Source organism: Berghia stephanieae, chromosome 8 (genome assembly GCF_034508935.2).
Source record: "Berghia stephanieae isolate SIO BIC M18660-M18661 chromosome 8, UCSD_Bste_1.3, whole genome shotgun sequence".
Classification (NCBI taxonomy): domain Eukaryota; kingdom Metazoa; phylum Mollusca; class Gastropoda; order Nudibranchia; family Aeolidiidae; genus Berghia; species Berghia stephanieae.
The window spans coordinates 29,269,677-29,295,138 of record NC_088367.1 but is presented as its reverse complement, the minus strand read 5'-3'; the positions used below and the strand labels follow the sequence as shown (position 1 = coordinate 29,295,138).

At 35.2% G+C, this 25,462-nt stretch overlaps 1 protein-coding gene across 1 annotated transcript in view; it reads left to right on the top strand.

Moving 5' to 3' along the window:
• Window positions 1–19,374, top strand: part of LOC144978479 (uncharacterized) — a 56,034-nt gene extending 36,660 nt beyond the window's left edge. Inside the window, exons 10-14 of the mRNA XM_078924623.1 lie at window positions 2,200–2,297; window positions 8,668–8,825; window positions 12,698–12,860; window positions 17,072–17,194; window positions 19,075–19,374. Of these exons, the coding sequence (XP_078780749.1) occupies window positions 2,200–2,297; window positions 8,668–8,825; window positions 12,698–12,860; window positions 17,072–17,194; window positions 19,075–19,296 (764 nt within the window). The 3' untranslated portion in view covers window positions 19,297–19,374. The remainder of the gene's footprint in view (window positions 1–2,199; window positions 2,298–8,667; window positions 8,826–12,697; window positions 12,861–17,071; window positions 17,195–19,074) is intronic.
• The last annotated feature ends 6,088 nt before the right edge of the window (window positions 19,375–25,462 follow it).

Below are 25,462 nucleotides of genomic sequence, written 5' to 3'. Positions count from 1 at the left end.
TGAGCTTTTATATAGCGCAATATCCACTAAACGTTCTCAAAGCGCTTTACAAGGGGTCCCTGTCCAACAGCAACATTTAGCATTTAGGACAAGACATGACACCAATAAGGCGATATTATATTTTTTTTTAGGACAGAGACAACGCTGTTAATGGCCAGGTACTCTATTTACACCAGAGTACGGTGAGAGAATGTAAGTAAAGAGCCTTTTCCAAGGACTCTACTATGCGCCGAGCGAGGCTCGAACCAAGGACCTTCCGATCCGAAAGCGAGTGTCATACCACAAGACCACATAGCCGCGCACAAACAAAAAACAATGTAAAAAGTAAAAACAGTGTAATTAACATGTTTTCTTTTTCTTCATCTGCGGTTTAATGAAATACCTGCAATCTTGCCCCTAATTAAGATTATTTGAAAGTTTACTGTATTTTACCCAGGCTCTATATTTGTATTGAATTCAGAAATTCGAATTTTTTTTTCGCTAATTTAATTAATTTTACTTGGTTAATTGCGACGTGCACTTATTTGCAGGTCTGATAACCCATTTCTTTATGGGCTCATTGTTGTAATGGAATTTTCAAAAAAAAATGACGCAAAATATTGCCCATTACAACAATGTTGAATTAGGCCGGTTGCCAGATTCATTTGCGTGCACCAACAGACGTTATCGCCTGGCCGATATTAATCATCGATGGCTTAAAAGATTCGTCACGAGTCAAGTTAAATTCCACAATACATTAGTATAATTATTAAGATAGACGAGTGTCTGTTCGCAATAGACAGAACAAAGATGACGTTATTCGGGACTTTGTTATTGTTTTTGCCATCCGTGCTTATGAGTACTTCTCACTAAACTGTAAAAAACTGACTATGCATGTTTATGGTTACACACAGTTTTGTGTGTTGGTCTGTTATACTTCCGGATGGCAATGTTGTGAACTTCTTAGCCAAGCGCATACTATCTATAGCCTTTATTTCCCAGAAAATATGGCGGGTTCTCCACAGCTCATTAAAACAAACAAAAATGACTTTAATTTTGTAATTTTGAGTATTATGCATTAAGTCTCGATTCTCCTCATCTAGTAAAAAAAAAAACACCAAAAAACAACAAAGACCTAAAGCTTTTATATAGCGCAATATCCACTAAATATGCTCAAGCGCTTTACAAAGGGTCCCTGACCAACAGCAACACGTAACATGAAGAATAAGACATGAGGCCTGTTAAGCGATATTACAATTTTTCCGACAGAGACAACGCTGTTGACGGCTAGGTACTCATTTTACACCTGAGTACGGTGAGAGAATGTGAGTAAAGAGTCTCTAAGGTCTATTCCGAAGGGAACACTGGAATAACCCATGCGTCAGCCGCAGTGCAGCGCCGCAAATCGAGCTAGGGCGCAGTGGCGGGTGATCGAACTCCGTACCTTTCGAGTACGAGGCGAAGACCGTATACCGCTGAGGCACGCTGCAACCTAATCAATGAGTGTCTATTTCATTACTCAGTAGACACGTATCGAAGAACTCTTTGCTATCTGGACTGCGTGTCTATTCTACAGTGCATGCCGTTCTTTATATAACCCTCACGACTCGGCTGTTTATTCTACAGAACTTTAATTACGAAATCGTTGATTGTTTACAGCCTTACGCGGCCTTTTTGTGATTCCATCTTAATTAAGCTACGTGCTGTGGACATCCATCCCTTTTCTTAGAGTTGTAGATAGGGATAAGAGAAATTGCGTAAATATTTGGAGTTATCTGTTTTTTTTAAAGTTGCGCAACATTTATTTTCGGGAATGGTTAACGCAATGTAATGCTTAGAAAGAGAAAATGTCAGTAACATTTTAAACAGTGAGCACATTAATGTGCCTGGGGGGGGGGGGGGGGGGGGGTGTATTTTGAATGCGAATCATAAACACATTGTAGATATATATATATATATATATATATATATATATATATATATATATATATAGATGCGGGGGTGTATGTAATTGTGTGTGCGTGTGCGTGCGTGTGAGTTTGTTGAAATAATTTGCATGCAACACGGTTCATTTAAGTTTTTGAATTGAGCGATATATATATATATATATATATATATATATATATATATATATATATATATATATATATATATATATTCATTTGTTTTTAAATATAATATATGTTTTGTCTTTAAATTCGACAATATTTTGTGTTCTAGATATCGTTCAAGTCGGAATGAAGAGAAGGGGAAAATTTGACAGTGTCGTTACGTTGATAAACCAGTTAAAGGACGCATTCATGGTTTCCGACATCGATGTGAGTCCTCTTCAATTAAGTTTGTTTGTTTGTTGTTTTGTTTGTCTGTTTTTTTGTTGAATTTTTTGTAAAGAAAAAGATCTTGCATTATTGTAGGGTATTTTTTGTCTGGTAATCTCTTTCACAATAGTAGTCTGACTGATCTCTTGATCACTGACAAAATACCTTTTCTTTTTAGTTCGGCCCTAAAACATTTACCACTAGGTTGCGAGACCAAGTGCTAAACTTGGAAATTAAAATTTTTATTTAAATGTAATTTAAAAATACAGAAGTTGCGTAAAAATTAAAAATATATTATTATTATTATTATTATTATTATTATTATTATTATTATTATTATTATTATTATTATTATTATTATTATTATTATTATTATCATTATTATTATTATTATTATTATTATTATTATTATTATTATTATTATTATTATTATCATTATTATTATTATAATCATCATCATCATCATCATCATCATCATCATCGTCATCATCATCATTGAAGATAGTTGTTGATAATGTTGGTTCTAAAACTGTAAATGAGAAATCAAATGTTTCAATTTATTTTCAAACCGACTATAATTTCCAAATTCGGTATCTGTTTCACACCGAAATAGAGACACAATAAGGTTGGGTTACTGAGGCTGTGTCAACATGTCGTTCTTGTGGCGTTCGCCACAAATATAACCAACAATAAGTTCTTTTGAAAAACTATGGAAAAAATAGCTTACGCCAATTTCTGTCATTTTATTTTTTTCTTTTAACTTCAGCTTTTATATAGCACCATATCCATTAAACGTGCTTAAAAAGGTTTATAAACGGTCTCTGACCAACAGCAATATGTAACATATAGGACGAAATATGACACCTGTTAGGCGGTATTACAATGTTTTCGACAGAGACAACGCTGTTAACAGCGAAGTACTAATTTAACACCTGGTTACGGTGAGAGAAAGCGAGTATAGAGCCTTTCCAAGGACTCAACTATGCACCGAGCGAGGCTCAAACCCAGGACGGTCCGATCCGGAACCGAGTGTTATAACACAAGACCATATAATGTATCTTGTACTAAAAGCTGTAGCTTAAGCTGCGTGAATGGAGTAGAAGAAATCGTTTCTAAAAAGTTAAAAACGTATGTCCACTCTTTTCCGATACTTTAAAAAGATTAACTATTCGTGATGCTAGATCGTCAGTTCGTTTATTTTTCATTATTTAACCCAGCAAAACTGATGGAAGAGAAATCTTTCCTTAGTCTTCCCAAAATAACGTATTACTTTACCGTACTCTGGAAAACCCATAATTAAAAATTTGGCCAGAAAACTCGTCTTTCAAATATCGATCGAATTCAATGGGCCTCATCTTGCCAAAGCTCACCCTCAAACCTGAGACTTCGCGAGTTTTCTGGCCAATCATTTAAATATGGGTTTTTCCAGAGTACGGCAGTATTGGAGAGGCTTCAACAGTCGTGACGTCACTTCCCTTGTAATGACGCCTAGTAACTTAGTAACTGGTTCTAAACTATCGGAACAATGGCGGGGGCTCTAATGAAATACTTCTCCGTCGAGCATAGAAGTGCATCCAGAGGAGAAAAACATGATAAATATGATCATGTTTTGACTTTTATACATTTTGATCACATGGCATGTGAAAAAGCTCTAGCCAGCATGACGAATACAACGTACCGATTTTCTTTGTTGTTGATGGGCGGATGTGCCATCAGACTATTGAATCCTATTCTACACTCAGTATTACTGATTCACCGCTCAGTCTGATATTATTTTATCAGGCTGAACAAGACGCGGGAAAGTGGATTCAATTTCGTTTCGATTAAATGTGAACTACTTTGTTGTTTTGTCGGGATTTACCAAAGTTTTTAGGTGAAATGGTCGAACTAAGGACATTTGACGTTTGTTGAAATTTATTTCTTTCCTTACCATTCATATTGAGAAATTAGAAAGCAAGCACCGGTGTAAGATAAAGGTGCACATATTTTCTGATCTTGTGCTGCTATGTGGTCTTGTGGTATGACACCCGCTTTCGGATCGGAAGGTCCTGGATTCGAGCCTCGCTCGGCGAGTAGTTGAGTCATTGGAAAAGACTCTTTACTCACCGTACTCAGGTGTAAAATGAGTACCTGGTCGTTAACAGCGTTGTCTCTGTCTGAAAACATTGTAATATCGCCTAACAGGCGTCATGTCTCGTCCTACATATTATGTGTTGCTGCGGCCAGGAACCCCTTGTAAAGTGCTTTGAGCACGTTTAGTGGATATTGCGCTATAAAAAAGCTCAAATTAAAAAAAATCTTACCATTCATAGGAAAATCCTCACGATCGTTACAAGAGATACAAGAGATACAGTAACCATTTATCTCTTCACAAAATTTGAAGAAAAATAATTTTGTTGTTATATCTAGTTACGATTAAATATGAGTTATAGATAATTAAATGTTATTTTGTAACCGCTTATTTTGTTGAATAAATTTATACATATCATGTAATTATTCCTTCTGAATTTGGCTTTTAAAATATATATTTGTATGTTGGATAGATATGACATTTTTAGAGAAAAAATGTGAAAATAGTCTATAAGGAGAGAGTTGTTAAGAAGCAAAACCTTCTCTCGACAAATAAAAATAAAATATTTTATTCCAAGTTTCATAATTTAAGCTTAGGATTTTAAAATAAATGAAAATAAAATTACTATTTATTCATCCTATAGGGGAAATTTGTCTCTAGGGTCTATTCCAAGGGAAGAGTGGAATAACCCAGGCATCAACCGCAGAGCAGCGACGCAAATTAAGCTTGGGCGAATTGACTTGCTCAAGGCCACACAGGGCAGCGGCGGGTGATCGAACTCGGTACCTTTTGGGTAGGAAGCAAAGACCATACCGCTGAGCCACGCTGCCCCCTTTCAAGCATCAAGCTCAATCCTTCACAGTCCCGTGTTTAAGACGATTGGTGATTAATGGGCACAACAGAAACGAAAGTTTAGTTTAATACCGATATTAAACAATACAATTTTTCCTCCAAATGGCATACATTACTATAAAGTTAATCAGCGGCGTGGCATGCTTACAGTATAAAGTCGTGCCAGACGAAAATGGCTTACACATGCTATATTTGTAAATATAAAAGAAAGTAAAAAAAAAAAGAAGAAGAAAATACTTACATACTTGTAAAGTAAATTTGCATGGTGATGTTTCTATCCCTGCACATCTTTTCAATAGTTTGAGTTTGTTTATAGAAATCACGAACGAATATATTGATTGGAGATTGGACACTGAGGGAAATGACTAAAGGGATACATGCAGACATTGAATGTCAATCAAACAAAGGGTAATTTCAAAAACTTAAGTACAAAGCGTAAGAATGTAAACAGCTCATGGCCTACTAAAAGAGTACTATATGTACGTCATGAAACAGCCCCATTCCACTTCGGAAATCAAACATGACACCCTACAAGATCTCTCTCTCTCTCTCTCTCTCTCTCTCTCTCTCTCTCTCTATATATATATATATATATATATATATATATATATATATATGTGTGTGTGTGTGTGTGTGATAACGCGCGCGCGCGCACTCACACACACACACACACACAGAGTTAAACAGTGTCGGTCAAACACGCATATTCACAAGAAGATCATTCATAAAGCATCACTATCAAGAAAGGTTTGGCTTAACTCGTTTACATTCCTTCATATCAATTTTTGCAGCAATAATAATAATAATAATAATAATAATAATAATAATAATAATAATAATAATAATATAATAATAATAATAATATTAATAATAATAATAAATTACTATATACAATAATCACGACAAAGAGAGAGAAACAAATGAACTTGTTAATAATCTAGATTTCGATAATAATAAAGATGGTCGAAGTTACCATACTATGACTATGGCGTAAATGACCCAAATTAGCTATTATTACCCAGTCCAACAGAGTTGGAGCAACAAATTCTCGGTACCTGAGGCGGGTTTTTTCTCGTATGTGAAGATGGTAAAAATTCGAGCCATTTTCTCAGGTATTCAATGTGGCAACACTAATAGTAATAGCCTTAAATGGTGCCAGCAAAAATCCGCTCATTGCAATCGTTTGAGTGGGGAAATCCAGTCACTCGCTCAGCCATGGTGACACAGTCGCTGACAGTCATCAACAGATTGTGTGAATCGGGATAGAAGCGTGGATAGAAGGCGTTGTGACAGATAGGGAGTCTGTTTCGCACTGTTGATAAAAGGCGGTATATACCATTTCTCAGTATTACATATTTTTTTTAATGCTGTTATCCATTTTTAAAACATGGATGTGGTGCCAGGCACCATTTGAACCAATAGAGCCACGCCCCTGAGATAATCCTCCTCAGATTATTTAAAAACTATAGATTCAACAATCAGCTTCTTGTTAAAGGAATTAATTCCATACGACATGTACATATATACAGGTCTGACATCCGAACGCATTCATGGGCCTAGTTTAACATTGTTGTAATGAACAGTAATTTGCGTCATTTCTGAGATTTCAATAACAACAATGAGCCCATACTGAATTGGATTGTCAGACCTGCAAAATAGTGCACGTTGATCCATACCATGCCCGTCCAGTTTGGCCTCAAATCGAGCCAGCATCGAAATGGCGTCGATCTTTCATGTGTTTTTTTTTTCTCTGTGTTACTCAGCAATACGCTTCAACAGTCGTAACGTCACTTCCCTCGTAATGACGCATGGTAACTTAGTAACTGGCTCTAAACTATCGGAACAATGACGGACACCCGTATGAAATATTTCTCCAACAAGCATAAAAGCGTGTTCAGAGGGGAAAAACATTATAAATCTGATCATGTTTTGACTTTTACACATTCTGATCACAAGACATATGAAACGTTCTAGCCAGCATGAAGAATAAAAAGTACCGATTTTCTTTGTTTAAAACCACTATGGCCGCCGTTGCTGGGCGACGTGACTTCAGACTATTGAATCCAATTGCCACTTCTGCATCTCTTTCTGTCAGAGAATATAAACCAACTGAATCGTCAATTTGATTGTCTAGTCCACCGGCATCATCACTGATAACAGTTGCTTCTAGAAGCGGCCAAACTGGACTTCAGCACGGTATTTTAAAAAAATCTAGAGCATTTATAAAGCGCAATACCAACTAAACGTGTTCAATGCGCTTTACAAAGGGTCCCCAGTCAACAGCAACATTTAACATGTAGGACGAGACATGACGCCTTTTACGCGATATTACAACCAAAAAAATTCGGACAGATGCAATGCATTTAACTGCCAAGTACACGATAAAAGAATGTGGTAAAGAGCCTTTAACAAGGACTCAACTATACGCCGCTCAGAGCGGGTCTCGAACCCAGGACCTTCCAATCCGAAGGCGAGAGTCATGCCACTAGACCCCATACCGCACAAAAAAAAAGAAAAAGAAGTAGTCCGTCAGAGCCATTCGGCCCGTGGAGCTGGAGTTTATCCTTGTTTCTATAGCGTGAAAGGACAATAGCAATTGTTTGCTATCCCTTGGATAGGACGTTAGTCTATCGCAAAGTACTTTCCGCCAATACAGACTCAGCTACCCATTCGCTTCTGGGTGGAAAAGGGGTGGGGGGGTGGGGTTGTCAGAAAAAATATCGACAGCACCCGGGATCGATCTCGGTCCCTTTACGTGTGAAGCGAGTGCTCTATCAACTGAGCTATCGGGATCCCCATAGTCGCACTAAGAATAGAACTAACTTCCTTCAAGTGGATTCAATAGTCTGATGCCACTTCGGTCCAGCAACGAGCAGCTTGGTTCTAGAGCAGCTTGGTTCTAACAAAGAAAATCGGTACTTTTTATTTTTCATGCTGGCTTGAACTTTTTCACATCATGTGATCAGAATGTATATAAGTCAACGCATGATCTAATTTAAAATGTTTTTCTCCACTGGATCCACTTTTATGCTCGTTGGAGAATTAGTATTTCATAAGGGCCTCCGCCATTGTTCCGATAATTTAGAACCAGTTATTATATTAATACGCGTCGTTACGAGGGAAGTGAAGTCACGACTGTTGAATCCTATTCATATCGACATAATATCAGATTGAGATGGTTGATCACTCATTGAAATTGGGGCAGAGTGGATCAGCTGTACGGTCTTTGCTTCGCGCCCATAAAGGTACCGAGTTCGATCACCCGCCGCCACGCTGTGTGGCCTTGGGCAAGTCACCTCGCTCAATTTGCGGCCCTGCACTACGGCTAAAGCTTGGGTTATTACAGACTTCCCTTGGAATAGACTCTAGGACAAATTTCTCCTTTGGGATGAATAAAGGGAATTTTTAAAATTATAATTATTTAAAATGATATCATCCCTACCACAGAATGTCGTAGCCTGTTTCTATGACCAGTTGGATGTCATCGCTCAAATGAAGAAAGAAAAGGCAGATCTTCAAAAAGTGAATGAACAATTGAGGAAACGGTTTAACATTGCTTCAAAGTCCAACAATTTTCTGAATTACGATGCCACACATATCCTGAAGTAAGTTTTTAAAAAAGAGCGTATTCCAGTTTAACCCTCTCCTTACCAGCTATATGAAAATAGTCACATTCGTTACGATACAAACAATATTTTCCTTATTCAAATTTATTTTTTACATCATAAAATTTAAAGAAAATGAACAGTGTGTTGTAGAGCATGTTTTGCTAAAGAAATGTATGTATCGCAAGAACTTTTCTGCTATTGTGTTTGAGTAATAAAAAAGCAACAAGTTACTACATTCTATACATAATATTGTTCAGCAAAATGAGCTCTTCAACACAGTGTCATGTTTTTTATAGCTATAACAAAAAAATTTCTTTAAATTTTGTGATGTGCAAAAGAAAACAGAATGAGAAAATTGTTAGTTGTATCGTAACGAGTGTGACGATTTTCCTATGTTTGGTAAGGAGAGGGTTAAGCTGTTATATTCATTTTTATTTATTACTGTTTACAGTCCACAGTTTTTAGCAACTTAATATCAGTTGAAAACATGTTAAGTCACATTCAAATAGAAAATGAGTTGCCACTCTCAAGTAATCATTTGGACATTTAGAATCACCAGAGAACATTTTCAAAATGCTCCGAAACACTCAGAACAGTGTTCTTTGAGGCAATAAAAATAAGCATTTTCCTCCTTAAGTCAATAAATAAATGACAACAACAAAAATTGCAGTTTTATCTGAATGATGAAAATGTGACTTAGCAGGTTTTGGAAGACATATCTTCAATTTTTCTCATGTAAATGTTGCTGCTCGAAGCTCTAAGAAATAAATAACAATGTGAAATTGAATGTAACTTCCATTTAAGACACGAAAACAGATAAAATGGACGTTTCGGTTTGACCTTTATAAACAAAACAGGATGAATGAAACACTACAGACGAATGAGCTAATGTGGTAGTGACGTTGTCAACTTAGATCCATCTATATGGTCCATGACAGCCGCAGCGTTGCATCGCTCTAAAAAATTGTAGTAGCGACTCGCAGGTTGAATGTCACGCTTTCACATACCGTGTTATCCTTTAAGATGGGACTGCAAATCGCTTTTGACGCAATGAATCTTTCTGCTTTGTCTAGCACTGTTTCATAAAACTCTTTCCGGGTTCATTTCTCATATCAGAGACTATTCCGAAATAATACGTCCCTTTGATATTCATTTTATATTTCACATAATTATATTGCTTTGTTTCATACTGCATGTTTGAGTGGTTGTATGTTTGAGTACTTGGTACCAAAAATGATAGAGGGGAAAGACTTGTCGATTGGTGCAGATTGGAAAACCGTACTATTGTCAATTCATCGTTTAAAAACAACGATAGAAAGAAGTGGACGTGGATAAGCCCAGCTGGCCTTTATAAAAATCTGATAAACTTTATTCTGGTCGAACATTGATTCAGATATTATCGTACGCAACGCAACAACTATTCTAATCGCAGATTGTAATAGTGATCACCGACCTGTCAAAGCCATGCTAAAAATAAAACTTAAACAAATGAAGAAAAATAAAGTGGAACCAAAACTGCAATTAGATCTATTGAGAATTAACGATCAAATAAAAAGATTATTACAAAGAATGCGTGAAAGAAAAAAATGAAAACTTGACCTCAGATATAAACATAGATGAGAACTGGAATCAAGTATCGAACTGCATCACAGAATCTGCAAGAGAAACTATTCCATCTGTGAAAAAAACACGAACCAAAACAAAAGTGGATGGATTACAAGGTCTTGAAACTGATGAATGAAAGACGAATACTAGAACGCAACAGCAATGAATATAAAGAAGCTAATAAGATTATAAAACGTGAGTGTAAGAGAGCAAAGGAAGATTATGTTGAACATGAATGTCACAGAATTGAAAGACTAAAACAATCTAACACCAAACAATTCTACCAGTCATCACAAGATCTAAATGGAAAACGACCAGCCATGGCAAGAAAATGTGTTAAAGACGCAAGCGGTAATATACTGTTCGACAACAACGGAATTTTAGAACGTTGGGCAGTATACATAAAAAATATATACGCGGATGACAAAAGAGGGACGTGCTTGGATAAAGAAATCTCTTCTGTGAACACGGGTCCCCAGATTATGCGAGAAGAAGTAGAAGCTGCTTGCAAAGAGATGAAAAAGGGGAAAGCGGTAGGCCAAGATAGTTTCTCAATAGAATTGATTGACGCCCTCGACGATCGAAGAATAGACATTCTGACAAAAGCCTTGAATGCCATATACAAAAAGGGTAAGACAATCGGTATTCATTACCATACCCAAAAAACAAGGAACTATTGACTGTGACCAACACAGAACAATCAGCATAATGAGCCAGGCCACAAAAATTATATTAAGAATGCTTATAAAAAGAATGAGGAGCAAGATCTCTCCAGAGATAAGTGACGAGTAGTTTGGTTTTGTAAGAAAAGAGTACGGTAAATGCAATCTTTACATTGAAAACAATAATGCAACGGTCAATCGAAAAACAAAAATCACTTTATCTATGCTTCATTGATTATTCCAAAGCTTTTGATTCAGTACAGCACGAAACACTATTCAAAATCTTAGAAAAGATCGGTGTAGACAGTAAAGATCTTCGACTTGTGAAAAACGTATACTGGAATCAATCAGCGTGTGTCAAACTAGATAATGAAACATCGGACTTCTTCAACATCGAGAAAGGAATAAGACAATGTTGCGCCTTATCACCGGACCTTTTTAACATATATTATGGTGAAGTAATATTCAAAGAAATTGAAGATATGAAAGGCATCGTCGTTGGAGGACAGAATATGAATAGCATAAGATACGCAGACGATGGCACTCTGATGGCATACTCTCCAGAACACGTGAAGAAAATTTTAGATATATTGGTGTGCAAAAGTGAAGAGATGGGCCTGCAACTAAATGTTAAGAAAATTGAATGAATGGTGGTCTCAAAGAATGACAACAACATGATCTTCCACTTGTCAAGTAAAGGAGAGTCCACCAAAGAAGTAAAGAAATCTAAATATTTAGGCACTATCATTACCCATGACGCACGTGACACAGAGGATATAAAACAAAGAATAGCAACAGCAAAAAACGTCTTCCATAAAATGCGACCAGTTGTGTCAAACAACAACCTAACGTTGAAGACCAGAATGAAAATAGTAGAAACATGTGTTATAAGTACCCTTTTATACCCTATTGTGAAACGTGGACACTTGTCAAAGAATGTACGAGGAGTTGAGAGGTATTTAAGATGTGGGTTTATAGAAGAATGTTGAGGCTATCATGGAAAGACAGCTATACGAACGAGGAAGTTCTGGAGAAGGTGAGAAAGGGAAGAATAATGATCGATACCATCAGAGAGAGGCAGTTAACGTTTCTGGGACATGTGTGGAGAAGAGATGGAATAGAAAAGTTGGCAACATCTGGGATGATCGAAGGAAAGAGAGCTAGAGGAAGACAAATAATGACTTATCTAAATAACCTAAGAATGGCCAAACGTTACTTAAAAAGCAACACATATTTCATGCGCACCGCAGAGGATCGTGATTCGTGGAGACAGCTGACCGGCAACGTGCTCAAGAGCACAAGCCATGATGCATGATGATGTTTGAGTGAAAGTAGCCACGTTACTGTTAATCGCTTTGAGCTGGATATACGGGTTTGGCTCTATATCAAAACCATATATTATTATTATTATTATTATTATTATTATTATTATTATTATTATTATTATTATTATTATTATTATTATTATTATTATTATTATTATTATTATTATTATTATCAATATTGTTATAATTATTATTATTATTATTATATTATTATTATTATTATTATTATTATTATTATTATTATTATTATTATTGTCATTATTATTATTATAAACAGAATACGAAATGCCTACAATGACGCGGTGAGGATGGAGTTGATTCTGTCGAGCGATCTTCAAAAACCGGAGATCTTGCTGAGCACCCAAGACAAACTCATGTCTTCTATTATTGTTGCCTTGAACGCTATTAGGCAGAAACTTCGACCGATTCAACAAGAAGAGGTAAGATCATTTCCTTAATCTAGGTGCACATATTAACATGTATGATAACCGAACGTAATTCGATTCAATAGTCTGATTTCACGTCGCCCAGCAACGGCGGCCATCGTGGTTCTAAATAAAGAAAATCGGTACTTTTTATTCTTCAAGCTGGCTAGAACTTTTCATATGAAATGTGGTCAGAATGTATAAAAGTCAAAACATGATCATATTTATGTTTTTCTCCTCTGGATACACTTTTATGCTCGTAGGAGAAATAATATTTCATATGGGCGTCCGCCATTGTTCCGATAGTTTAGAGCCAGTTGCTAAGTTACTATGCGTCATTACGAGGGAAGTCATGACTGTTGAAGCGCATTAAGGGCTTGATTTAGCATTCAAGTTCAAGTTCAACGTCTTTATCTGCAAAAGGCGGATTACCCATCACTGCAGATTTCAACAATTATGTTGTGACTTTCTCCATTATTGTGTTTATTGAGTTGAAAGATAAATGTTTAATAGTTGACCAAATTTGTTGTTGTTAGTAATATATAGGATTTCTGGTGGGAGAGTGTTCCATTTCTTGATGGTTCTTGGGAAGAAACTGTTTTATATCTGTTGGTTCTGTGTGTTGGTTCTGTGTGAACTTACTGCTATGATAAGTCCTTGTGGATGTACAGTGTTGTTGTGTGAATTACTGTGGTAGAGTTACTGCTGTTTTGTTGAAATGTACTGTTCTGTGTAGAAGTTGAAGGCGTTTTTCTTTCCGCCTACTTTCCAGTGTTTTCCACCACAAGTTTCATTGTTGTAATGGAGAATATCTTCCGTTGATTTGAGTTTATTTCCAAAATAACAATGAGCCCCATAAGGATTTGGGTTATTAGTCCTGTAAATATATATGCAACTGTAGGACCCAGGCAACATGCCCACTAAACGGCAAATGCCCGACTCAAAACGTTATTTATCCAGCCACAGTTGCACGACCAGACACACCAAAACAAGAAACATACATTGGCCTCACCGAGTTTTCATTCAAAACCAGATACAACCTGCATAAATCTTCATTCAGAAACATACACAAAAGACATTCTACTACACTAAGCGAACACATTTGGAACCTCACAGAAAAAAAAACCATACAAACCCCCTCTTCTAAGATTTGCAACCTCTGCTTAGAAGAAAAATTCTTCATCATCACAAAAGCGAACATGGCAACACTAAACTAACTAACACCATCATGCAGACATAGAAACAAACACCTTTTATGTAATGACGAATCTCCATAAACACGGATCAAGAAAAATACGAAAAACACAACAATCTACTTTCACTTCTACTTCCTGATGAGAGCAAACGCTCAATACAACGTTGTATAAGTCAAACTATCATAATTATCTTTGAAATGTTTATATATAAATATATATATATATATATATATATATATATATATATATATATATATATATATATATAAATATATATATATGTATATATATATATATATATATATATTTTTATATATATATATATATATATATATATATATATATATATATATATATTTATATGTCCACGTCGAACTTAACATTGCGTTTTGCGGTCATGTGGTATGACACACACGTTTTTAGACCGGTAGGTAGGAGCCCCTAATTTGAGTCCTTGCAAAAGCTTTTTCCTCACAAACTACTTACCTACGCCAGTGCAAAATAAGTATCTGGTTGGAAACAAAATATGTGTCCTCTGTAGAACAAACGAAAAGTAATAGTGCCTTAGATGCGTCCTTTTTAGTGTTGCTGTAAAATACTATGAACACATTTAGTGGATATTTGTCTTTATATGAGCTCAAATTAGAGCTAAACCAAAAATAAAAATGAAAGTCTATGAACCCGAAAGATTAAAAGATATTGATATTACCATTTCTTACAAGTTTATTTGTTGACAGTAAATTCCAAATCCAAATCAAATAGCATGGTCATAATTTAATCAGTTAATAAATTTCAAGTTCGTAAAATAAATTCTACCGATAATGTATATTTGTCTAGGTTTCATAATGCGTTGAATAATTATGAGTCCAAAAACCAGAAATGATATAGTAATTTAATAATCATGTGTGTGTGTGTGTGTGTGTTTGTGTGTGTGTATGTGTGTGTGTGTGTGTGTGTGTGTGTGGGTGGGTGGGTGGGTGGGTGGGTGGGTGGGTGTAATTCACTCATTCACTCACTCACTCACTATCCAGCGTCGTCCTCATTGACGTTGGCTGCCCGCACTTTGTGATGACAAAAGTCTGCCCATTCTCTTCGTCTGTTGACGGTATCATATAGTTCCATTCCATTCATCTCTGTCCATTCTAGGATGTTTTTATATAGGTAGGCCTAGTTTTTCCCCTCTTTCGTTTGCCCTCCATGGGTGTAATTCGGAGAAGGAAAATCCAAATTGATGAAAAAAGGCAAAGATATTGCCCCGTATAGTTTCTATCGTATCTTAGAGTTATCCCCCTTCCGGACAATCAATTAATTATGAATGGCAGTATCAGTTCTACTGTTTTGTAAATTAACCAGCCTGAAGAACGGTGGCTATTCCGACTGATTAACGATGTGCGTGTGTGTGTGTGTGTTTATGTGTGTGTGTGTTTGTGTGTGTGTGTGTGTTTGTATGTGTGTGTATGCTCATGAAGAGCACCTTGACAATGAATGAACATCAAGAAACCAACGAGCTCGAATATATTGTGTGATCAATAATTGAACAGGTCGTATTCTCCGTTGTAGAGGTGTGTCAAAAGCATGAGCCTGACTGATATAAAAAAGGCAAGACTAATAATAAATATCATGTTATTCAAATTGAAACTTTTTATTAACCCATTCTATTTACGGGTAGACAAGAATAATCAGGGATTCTATATCACTGCACCTTAAATACAACGTACAGTTGTATACGAAGATTAAATGATATATGAATCATAAATAAATAAATAAATAAATAAATAAATAAATAAATAAATAAATAAATAAATAAATGTGAACCACGAAATAGCGCATTTTCACACATCTTACCATGCCGTGGGAAAATCATATTATTACTATTATAATTTTTATTATTATTATTATTATTATTATTATCATTAATATTATTATTATTATTATTATTATTATTATTATTATTATTATTATTATTATTATTATTATTATTGAGCCTTCATATAGCCCAATATCACTAAATGAGCTCAAAGTGCTTTACAAGGGGTCCCTGGCAAATAGCAACAATTGATATTTAGGATGGGACATGACGCCTGTAAGGCGATATTACAATTTTTTTCGACAGAGACAACGCTGTTATCGACCAGGTACTCATTTAATACCTGAGTAAGGTGGGAGAATGTGAGTAAAGAGCCTTTTCCAAGGACTCAAATATGCGCCGAGCAAGGCTCGAACCCAGGACCTTCCGATCCGAAAGCCAGTGTCATACCACAAAACCACATAGACGCACAGTGACTTGTAATACTTCAGAGCCGGGTTTTTTATCCGGTTTATTATATAGCGTGAAACTAACAATAGCAATTGCTTGCTACCCGTTGAATAGGTCGCTAGTCTATAGCACTGTCCGCCAGATCCTACAGACCCAGCTACCCTTATAGACAAATTTACCATTGGGGATGAATAATGGTTGTTTTGTTTTGTTGTCTTTTTGTTGTTGTTGTTGTTGTTGTTTGTTTTGTTTATTTGTGTTTGTTTTTTTTTTCTGTTACGCAGGGATGCGATCTGGTACTGTGTCGTCAATAATGAAATGAGACTATAGAGGGTAAATGTGACGCCTGTAGGGAAATATTTATCAACACAAAAGACGATCTTTCGTTCTTGACCTTGCTCGGAGGCTATGTGAACTTGTTGTATGACACTCGCTTTAGGAACGGAAGGTCTTGAGTTCGGCGCATAGTTGAGTCCTTCGAAAAGGTCTTTACTCACATTCTGTCACCGTAATCAGGTGTAGAATGAGTACCTGGCCGCTAACAGCGGTGTCTCTGTCATTTAAAAAATGTAATATTATCGCCTACCAAGCGTCATGACTCTTTGTAAAGCGGTTTGAGAAGGTATAGTGGATCTTGCTCTGTATAAAAGCTCAAAATGTTTTTAGTTAGACAAAACACATGGAGTGATGAGAGAAAAAAACTGATAATGAATTTCTTTTAAAGAGTTATTTAAATGTAACATGTGTCTTGTTAATTACAATACTCCATTTAGGACATAGAAGAAATGCAAGGGGCTATTCCCCATGACATGGAGATGGTCATGCTTAAGACAGAAAGGATGCTAAAAATCATCAAGGAAAACACTGTCCCCATTGGACCTATCAGGCCGAACATGGTACAGACTGTCAGAATTGTTATTATTATTACCATCATCATCATCATCATCATTATTATTATTATTATTATTATTATTATTATTATTATTATTATTATTATTATTATTATTATTATTATTATTATTATTATTATTATTATTATTATTATTATTATTATTATCATTATATTATTATTATTATTATTATTATTATTATTATTATTATTATTATTATTATTATTATTATTATTATTATTATAGATATCATTATTATTATCATCATCATCATCATCATAATCATCATCACCATCATCATTATCACAATTTTCAATATTATCACTATTATTAATTTTTACTGTTTTCACCCTCATCGTCATACTATCATGGCCATTATTTCGATTCAATTCTCTCATTATTATTGTGATTGATATCAATAATATAAATTAATATTCATACAGGAAATCCGCATTCTTGTGAAGAATATGTGCATTCAAGATTCCTTACCTTTAAGTAATGGAACAGGTCGAAGGTTCGATCCCAGATCGAGAGAGGCTGATTTTTAAAAATTCCCTATTTTAATTTCTGCTTTTGTCCGGCACACATCTTTTCAGATTTTTAAAACCCTTGTACACCGTATCACGGGGCGAAGTGGCCGAGTTGTTAAGGCATTGCACCGTGACCCGGAAGGTCTCGGGTTCGAACCCGCTTCACGCACTTTCGTATTTTTTCTTGGGCAAGATTATTGACCCTCAATTTGCTCACTTGGACATGGGTGATTCCTATTGACATCAGACATCTTGTTTGATGGATTATTTATATTCCTTAAGGGAATGGTTATGGGATGATATCTTATGATTATTTGTCATAGTTGATGTTATTGATTTTGTTATTGTTTTTAATTTAGTGGTTTGGTTTTGTTGTTGATGTTATTTTATTTGCTACTATTTTCTGATCCAAATGACCTTTTTTGTTTTTCATAGCAATATTTCTTTTCAAACTAACCAAACAGCTCAGTTGTATTACTAAATTACGCCCTTTCGCAATGGTTCCATATGACCACGTCGCCTAGGCATTCCATGAAGGAATATGGATAATCCATAAAACAGAATGTCTGATGTCAACAGGAATCACCCATGATGTCCAAATAAGCAAATTTGAGGATAATTAATCTTTCCCAAGGGAAAAAAACGAAAGTGCCTGAAGCGGGGCTCGAACCCGGGACCTTCCGGATCACAGTGCAATGCCTTAACCACTCGGGCACAATGCAGTTGTATTGGAGAGGTATAATGATATAAAAGATGAGAATATTGGGAAGAAAGCGAGGGTATGGTGTTATTTGTCGATGGAGTTCGTGATAGTATTATCCCTTATCAAGTGATTTAGCATTGGGACAGACTTTGATGTCAGGAGTCGGCCTAATCCGCTATATCAACATTTGTGTCGCTTTGATGCGCACTCTCACTGCATCAATATGACCCTGACAAAGGCTTATGTCAGATTAAGGGCCAGACTGTATTTTTGGGAACAGAAAATTGACAAACCTGTTTTACATGATCAACCAGGATCTCCGAGATCACTTTGATCCGTCTGTATGGAACACCATTTCACAATCCAAACCATTGTCTGTGTTCAAGACTAGTCATAAGGTTTGTTCCCCAGTCAAGAAGACTGACGTTTTTGGGATTGTTTTTATGTTCTTGTTCTGTTTTATTCTTGCATTGTCTGGCACTGTTTTATACACACTTTTCTGAGATCTTTTTCTTTCACCAGTGTCTGCTCCCAAATATACTATTTTGAGAAAGTCAATCAAACATGGTCTTCTCGGCCGTTTTATGCAGGGTTTGATTTTGTGTTTTTTTTTTTAGTTAATCATGGAACCGTCTAACTCTTCTCATCCTCAGCTAAACCTCTTCAAAGAAGAACGTGTTCCAGAGGATTCGATTCGCGTGAGCGATGATCATTTGCATCGTGGCTCAACGGCGTCATTTCGGAGTTATCATATGGACGCTCCAAACTTGATTGATAGAGAGACATTGAAGAAAAGTTCAGAGTTCATTGTCCGTGAGCACAAAGAAAAGAAGAAACAGCAACTGCAGTCGGCGGGGCACTCAAGAAATAAATGATGTGTTGGATAATTGAAAGGTCAAAATACATTTTTGCCTTCATTTTTAAACAAAATGAAAATAAACATGCAAATATCTGGATGTTGGAAGAAAAGTATTTTTTAATTTGCGTCAATTGGTCTTAGCTCAAAATGAATGGTTCTTGCATTTGGCTTTTTGTGTCCTTATATTACCACGCAGTTATCTTTAAAGGCGAATGTGAAACAATGGATTAGGGAATCCAATTTTTTTAAAAAGGATTAGACAGATGGTTGTTGACTTTTCGGGTTTCCTCTTTATGAAATAATATTTTAGATCTGAAAATCGAGGGGACAAAATGCAAAGGATCCTTTTAAGCTTTCACTAATTAGAATTTTTTTTAAAGATATTCTCACCCAACTTTAGAGTTTTTGCGAGTTAGCCTCGATATATCATAATATAATATCCAGACACTGAAAAGTTCAAATGTTTTTATTGTACTGTTGTCTAAAATTCGTTTATAAAGTTATAAATCGCTGATACTGGTAACATTAAGAAACATTATAAATCAATAAAATGGTCAATGACAAAAACATCAAACTCATTTTCTTAACAGTTTGCTAATTTATAAGTTGAAATGGATAAGTATAGTGGCGTCAGTATCACATTATCCCAATCGTCTGTAGTGTTTCATTCGTCGTGTTTTGTTGATAAAGGGAAAATCTGTAACGTCCACATTATCTATTTTCGTTTATCAAATTGAAGCTTACATACATTCAATTTCACATTGTTATTTATTTCTTCGGGCTTCGAGCAGCAACATTTACATTAAGTTGAAATAGTATAAATAGAGTTTCTCAATCCATTTTTTTTGGTCTATGAAAATTTGTGAAAAATATGAAAAGTTGAAAATATTTATCATAAAACGCACATTCTCATGTTTCAACGCTCGCAACTTGATTATATTTTAAAACACCGTATCTCAGATAGACTGAAATTAAAATATTTTGATGAAATACATCACTGTAGATTACTAATAGAAAATATAATGGGAAGGGAATCTATTTCCATAATTAAATTGTGGAAAATTTTTTCCTACTTCAGCAAACAGGATCGACCGTAGATTAGAATAGAATATATCCTTCTATTCATCCCTAAGGGGAATATTTTGAGGGTCTATTCTATTCTAACGGAACACTGGTATAGTCTAGGCGTCAGCCGCAGTGCAGCGCTGCAAAGTGAGCTAATGCTAGGTGACTTGCTCAAGGCCACACAGCGTGGTTGCTAGTCGAATTCGGAATCTTTCGAATAAGACGCTAAGACCATACAGCTCAGCCACGCTGTCCCATAATAGACGACAGTGATTTCTGTATTCCGCCAAACTTAGCAAAGTCTTAGTTTGAGGGTTTTTGCCAAGGTGATGATAATTGTTTTAATCGATCGATATTTGAAGGATGATTTTTCAGGCCAAACTCTTAAATCGATGTTGTTTTTTTCCAGAGTGCGGCTGTATTATGTGCGATAATGTTGACCTTACAATGTATCTCATACGCGAAAGTTTTTGCATTTTTTCTTATTGATAGAAACATTGAGACAATGTGTACTGCATCGTAAAATGACGTAATCTACGGATTTCTAGATAGACTATAATATTGGAAAAATGAACGATGGATTATTTATGTAATTCACGTAAGAAATAGAACAGAAATGATAATGCTTGGAGAGGCACTATAACCCTTATAATAATATACGGAATCTTTGCTACTTACCCAAATCGCAAACTCTTTATATTAATTCACATTAAACCCGTTGGCATAAAAGGTTGGCGTCTGGTTTTGGAATTCTTATGCAACCATCTAGATTTTTTTTCACTTACATCATCGAGGTATTTTTTTTAATGAACGACCCCCCCCCCCCCCCCCCCCCCAAAGAAACGAATAGGAACAAAACCTTGAGACTGTCTAAAGAACTTATTCAATTTCCTTTTATTGTTAGTCCTACAAAACAACAGCATCGTCGTCACCACTGAGTAAACTCAAAAAAGGTGGCATGCAAATTTGATGAGGACATAGCTGACTATGTAAGAACAGACATAGATTGTTGAAGTGCTCATACACATGCAACTCTACCACGACATGCCATCTCTCCTAAAATACTGACATACACTCACAAAAATACAGTTTTCAAATTTGACCAGAAAACAAATAATTCAAACATCTATTGATGCATAAGACAAAAACATGTCAGAGATTCTCAAACCTGAGACTGTAAAAAAAAGTCTAGGTTTGAGAATTGTTGGCGTAGTAGATCTCATCCATGATCGGTATTTGAAGTTAAACGAAAATTCTGGCCAAATCGAAAAAGAAAAGTATTTTTATTACAGTGTAGAATAGAATAGTCATGAATATTCATGTAGAGCAATGACTACCTCACTAGGACGAAAAGACAATAGGTGAATTCATTAAAATGGAAAATGGCTCAATTTAGAAATTGACATCAATTTAACAGATTAAAGATTTTTGTTGCTTTTTTTTTACATTAAAAGTACGTTTCAGAAAGATATATTAAGCGGTTGTGCAACCTCATTCTGATTCTGATGCCTGGTTCACAAATGGTGTTTGTGAGCTACTAGTTTTAGAGCACGACCATTTCATAGTTGTGTTTTCTTTTGTGCAACCGTGTTTTTAAGTATGTACTGGAAGCAACGCAATTCGAAATAAACATTAAAACACAGATGCTATGACTAGAGGGGGTTCACGATAGCTCAGCTGGTACAGCACTCGTTTCACAACCAAAGGGACAGAGATCAATCCGGGTACAGTCGAGATTTTTTATGACCTCCCTATCCACCCAACAGTCATTGAGTAGCTGGATCTGTTAGATCTGGCAAAAAGTACTTTGCGATAGACTAGCGTTCTACCCAAAGGATAGAAAGGAATTGTTATTGTCCGTTTCACGGATTGATCTCCGGTTCTGTGGGCCAAATGGCTCTGAAGGACTACAACTTTGAATTACTAAAACATTCTAAAATAGGATGTATTCAGATACTGTATCACCGTCCCGCTAGCCAAACTTCCCCTCTTAGAAATCACCGAGTGAAAAATGATTTGAGAATTTAAAATAATTACTTTTTAGTTGTCCTTTCCATTCATAAGAAGACCAGAAGCATTGTTGATCGGTCACCAAATAGTGATTTAATAGTGAATAGAAGACTTTGCCTCTACTCATCCATGCTCAATGCGCTTTAAAATATTCATTCCTTCTCCCATGAAGCCATTCTAATATGAAAATGCAAGATGAGGGTCATATTAATCGATCGACATTTTAAGGACGAGTTTTCCGATCAAAATTTTCAATACGCATTTTTCGAGTATTATCGAGATCGAGCTATTTGTTATCTGATACTGTATAATGTCAAGGCGAGATTATTATGATATTATTATAGAGGTAGAGGACCAAGATGATCAAAAAGAAAGAGAAGATTATCAAGCAGAGAAGAAAATGAAGAAAGAGGAGCAGGAGGATGAAGAGGAGCGTAAGAGAAGGATGAGGAGAAGAAGAAAAAGAGAAAGAATTAATATTATTTTTATCATTATTATTATCATTATTATTATTATTATTATTATTATTATTATTATTATTATTATTATTATTATTATTATTATTATTATTATTATCATTATTATTATTATTATTATTATTATTATTATTATTATTATTATTATTATTACTATTATTATCATTATTATTATTATTAGTAGTAGTAGTAGTATTATTAGTATTGGTAGTAATAGTAGTAGTAGTAGTAGTAGTAGTAGTAGTAGTAGTAGTAGTAGTAGTAGTAGTAGTTGTTGTTGTTGTTGTTGTTGTTGTTGTCGTAGTAATAGAATTTAATCAGCGATCGAGGCAGCAGCTTCTAATGGTGCTCACACTACTATGTTATGACGATCGACCCAATCAGCATACTCCCAGTGATGAAGCGATTTTGCCGTCAGGCAGACTGAAATTTCGGGATGATGTTTTCTTGATGAAATGCTACAGAAGGGCCCTAGGAATCCCATGGACAGCTAACACCCGCCTCTTGGAGAGAAAATTCCCCAAAGATTGCAGCTCAAGTCAAATATTTTTAAAAAAAATCAAACTTTCATATTTTGGTCACAGCAAAAGACACGCCTTAATATAAAAAAACTTTGCATGAAAGGAGCCTGCGAGGGAAAGCGGAGCAAAGGGAGGCCAAGGAGGGGTGGACTCAAGACATAGAGGGCTGGATCGAGAGAACAACCACAGAGTCCGGACGCATGGCAGATAAAATCCAGAAAAGAGCTCCATTACGTTGACTCTTGTTGACATCAGACGCTTGTGTTATGGATTACCTATGTATATTATTCCTTTATGAAATGTTTGAGTGACAGAATGAGACGATGACAATAGAACTAGACATAATATGAGAATTGCCGTTTAGTTCTCATTAATTTTTAGAAGAGAGATCAACTCAATCGTTAAATATACCAGTAAGGATAAACAAACATTTATGTAGATGTGAATGACGGATATGTTTTTCGGGTGTTTTATGTGTTTGTTTGGGTTTTTTTTCCAGTCTTTTCAATGCGTGCATTTATTTACAAAATGAGTTTCTGCCAAAAATTAAAAAAAAAACAGCAACAACAAAAAAACGATATTCAAACGGAATTTCGTGTTAAAGTTTTGTACTTCTCGTAGAAAAAATGACATGATTTGCGTAAGACAATGCTACCCACGTCATTCTTCAAAATACAATCCCAGAAACATGTGAATGTATTTATATTCAAATTTTGTTCTATCGTAAGATACGTGCAATATAGCCTCATTAAAACACAGTTTAGTGTTAGTGTATTGGCAATACATTGTAAACCCTATAGTTTTTCTATTAAAAGTCAACCATATTATCATAGAGTTTTCATTATGAGTTAATTATGAATTCAATTCTTAGCCTTAGACGTGTTTCCATATCAAACAGCTTTAAATGTGTTAATTACAATGAACCAGGTAAACTATCATTATGACGTCTTTATATTTCAATATGGCTCCACTGTCAGATTTGATTAATTTTTGATCCACTGTGCTGAGCTAGTATTAAGGTTCAATTAGATAACATAACATATATCATATAAGGGGTGATTGGGTCAAAGGCCTTTAAATACCCCGTTAATAAAAATTAACATAAGGTTCAGGCCAAAAAAATACTCCTAAAAATCATAACTACGATCATAAATCAAATTATAAGCAATAAAAAATATATCAATAAGGAACTGATTCATCAAATTCATATTTAAGTGATGAAGCCCCCGTCGATTGCAATTTTTGAAGTTATTTATACTTTTGGAGTTTTTGGTTAAAATTTCAAACTGTTACATATCCTTATAATAAAAGAATTTGTCGAATATTTGTAGAAGAATTTGTTAAAACAATTCTGTATTCGTCTATGCCAGTGAATTTTACCCGGGAAATACTTAAAAAGTTTATTGTGGTCAATTTCATCAAAACCATGGTCACTTTTGTATAACTGTATAATTTAAGGTCACCCCTCGTTCTTTTGTATTTTAGAGATGGTCAATAGTCATGGGGTGTGAGCAGGCTATGTTCTTACTACACCGGTATTATTTCAATATTATTTTATCTGTCACAATTATTTTTCTTTATGAAATAATTACAAATAAGAAATGTGAACACTTGCTATTGCTACTCATTTGCAACGAATAAGAGTTTTGATTTTTTTATCTGATAAGTACAGTATAAGACTAATATATATGGGAAATACCATTTTTATAAAAATAAGCCTTTGTCCCATGGGATCTAAATTCATAGTTCCTGAATATTTGTCGGAATTTCGCCCATTCCACCACTGCCTTCTCTCCAAATCAGATTTCCATTATTGAGAATATATATTTAACATCTAAGCGCGCCTGGTCAGAACGGTATTATGTAGAATGTAAGATGCCATAAAGTTGATTCTTTTTTTTTTGTCCGAATTTTTAATTTTGGGTCAACTTTGTATGCTTTTTACAGAGCTCAACGAGATACGGGTTTTGAAAGTGGCAAGAACTGAAATCTCATAGTTCTGGTCAATTTAAAGTTAATATTACTATTTAGACCACATCCGTAAGCTCAGTAGGATAAAATTCGTATTCAACACGTCAAATAGCATAAACAAAAGTCGGTTTCCCTTTCT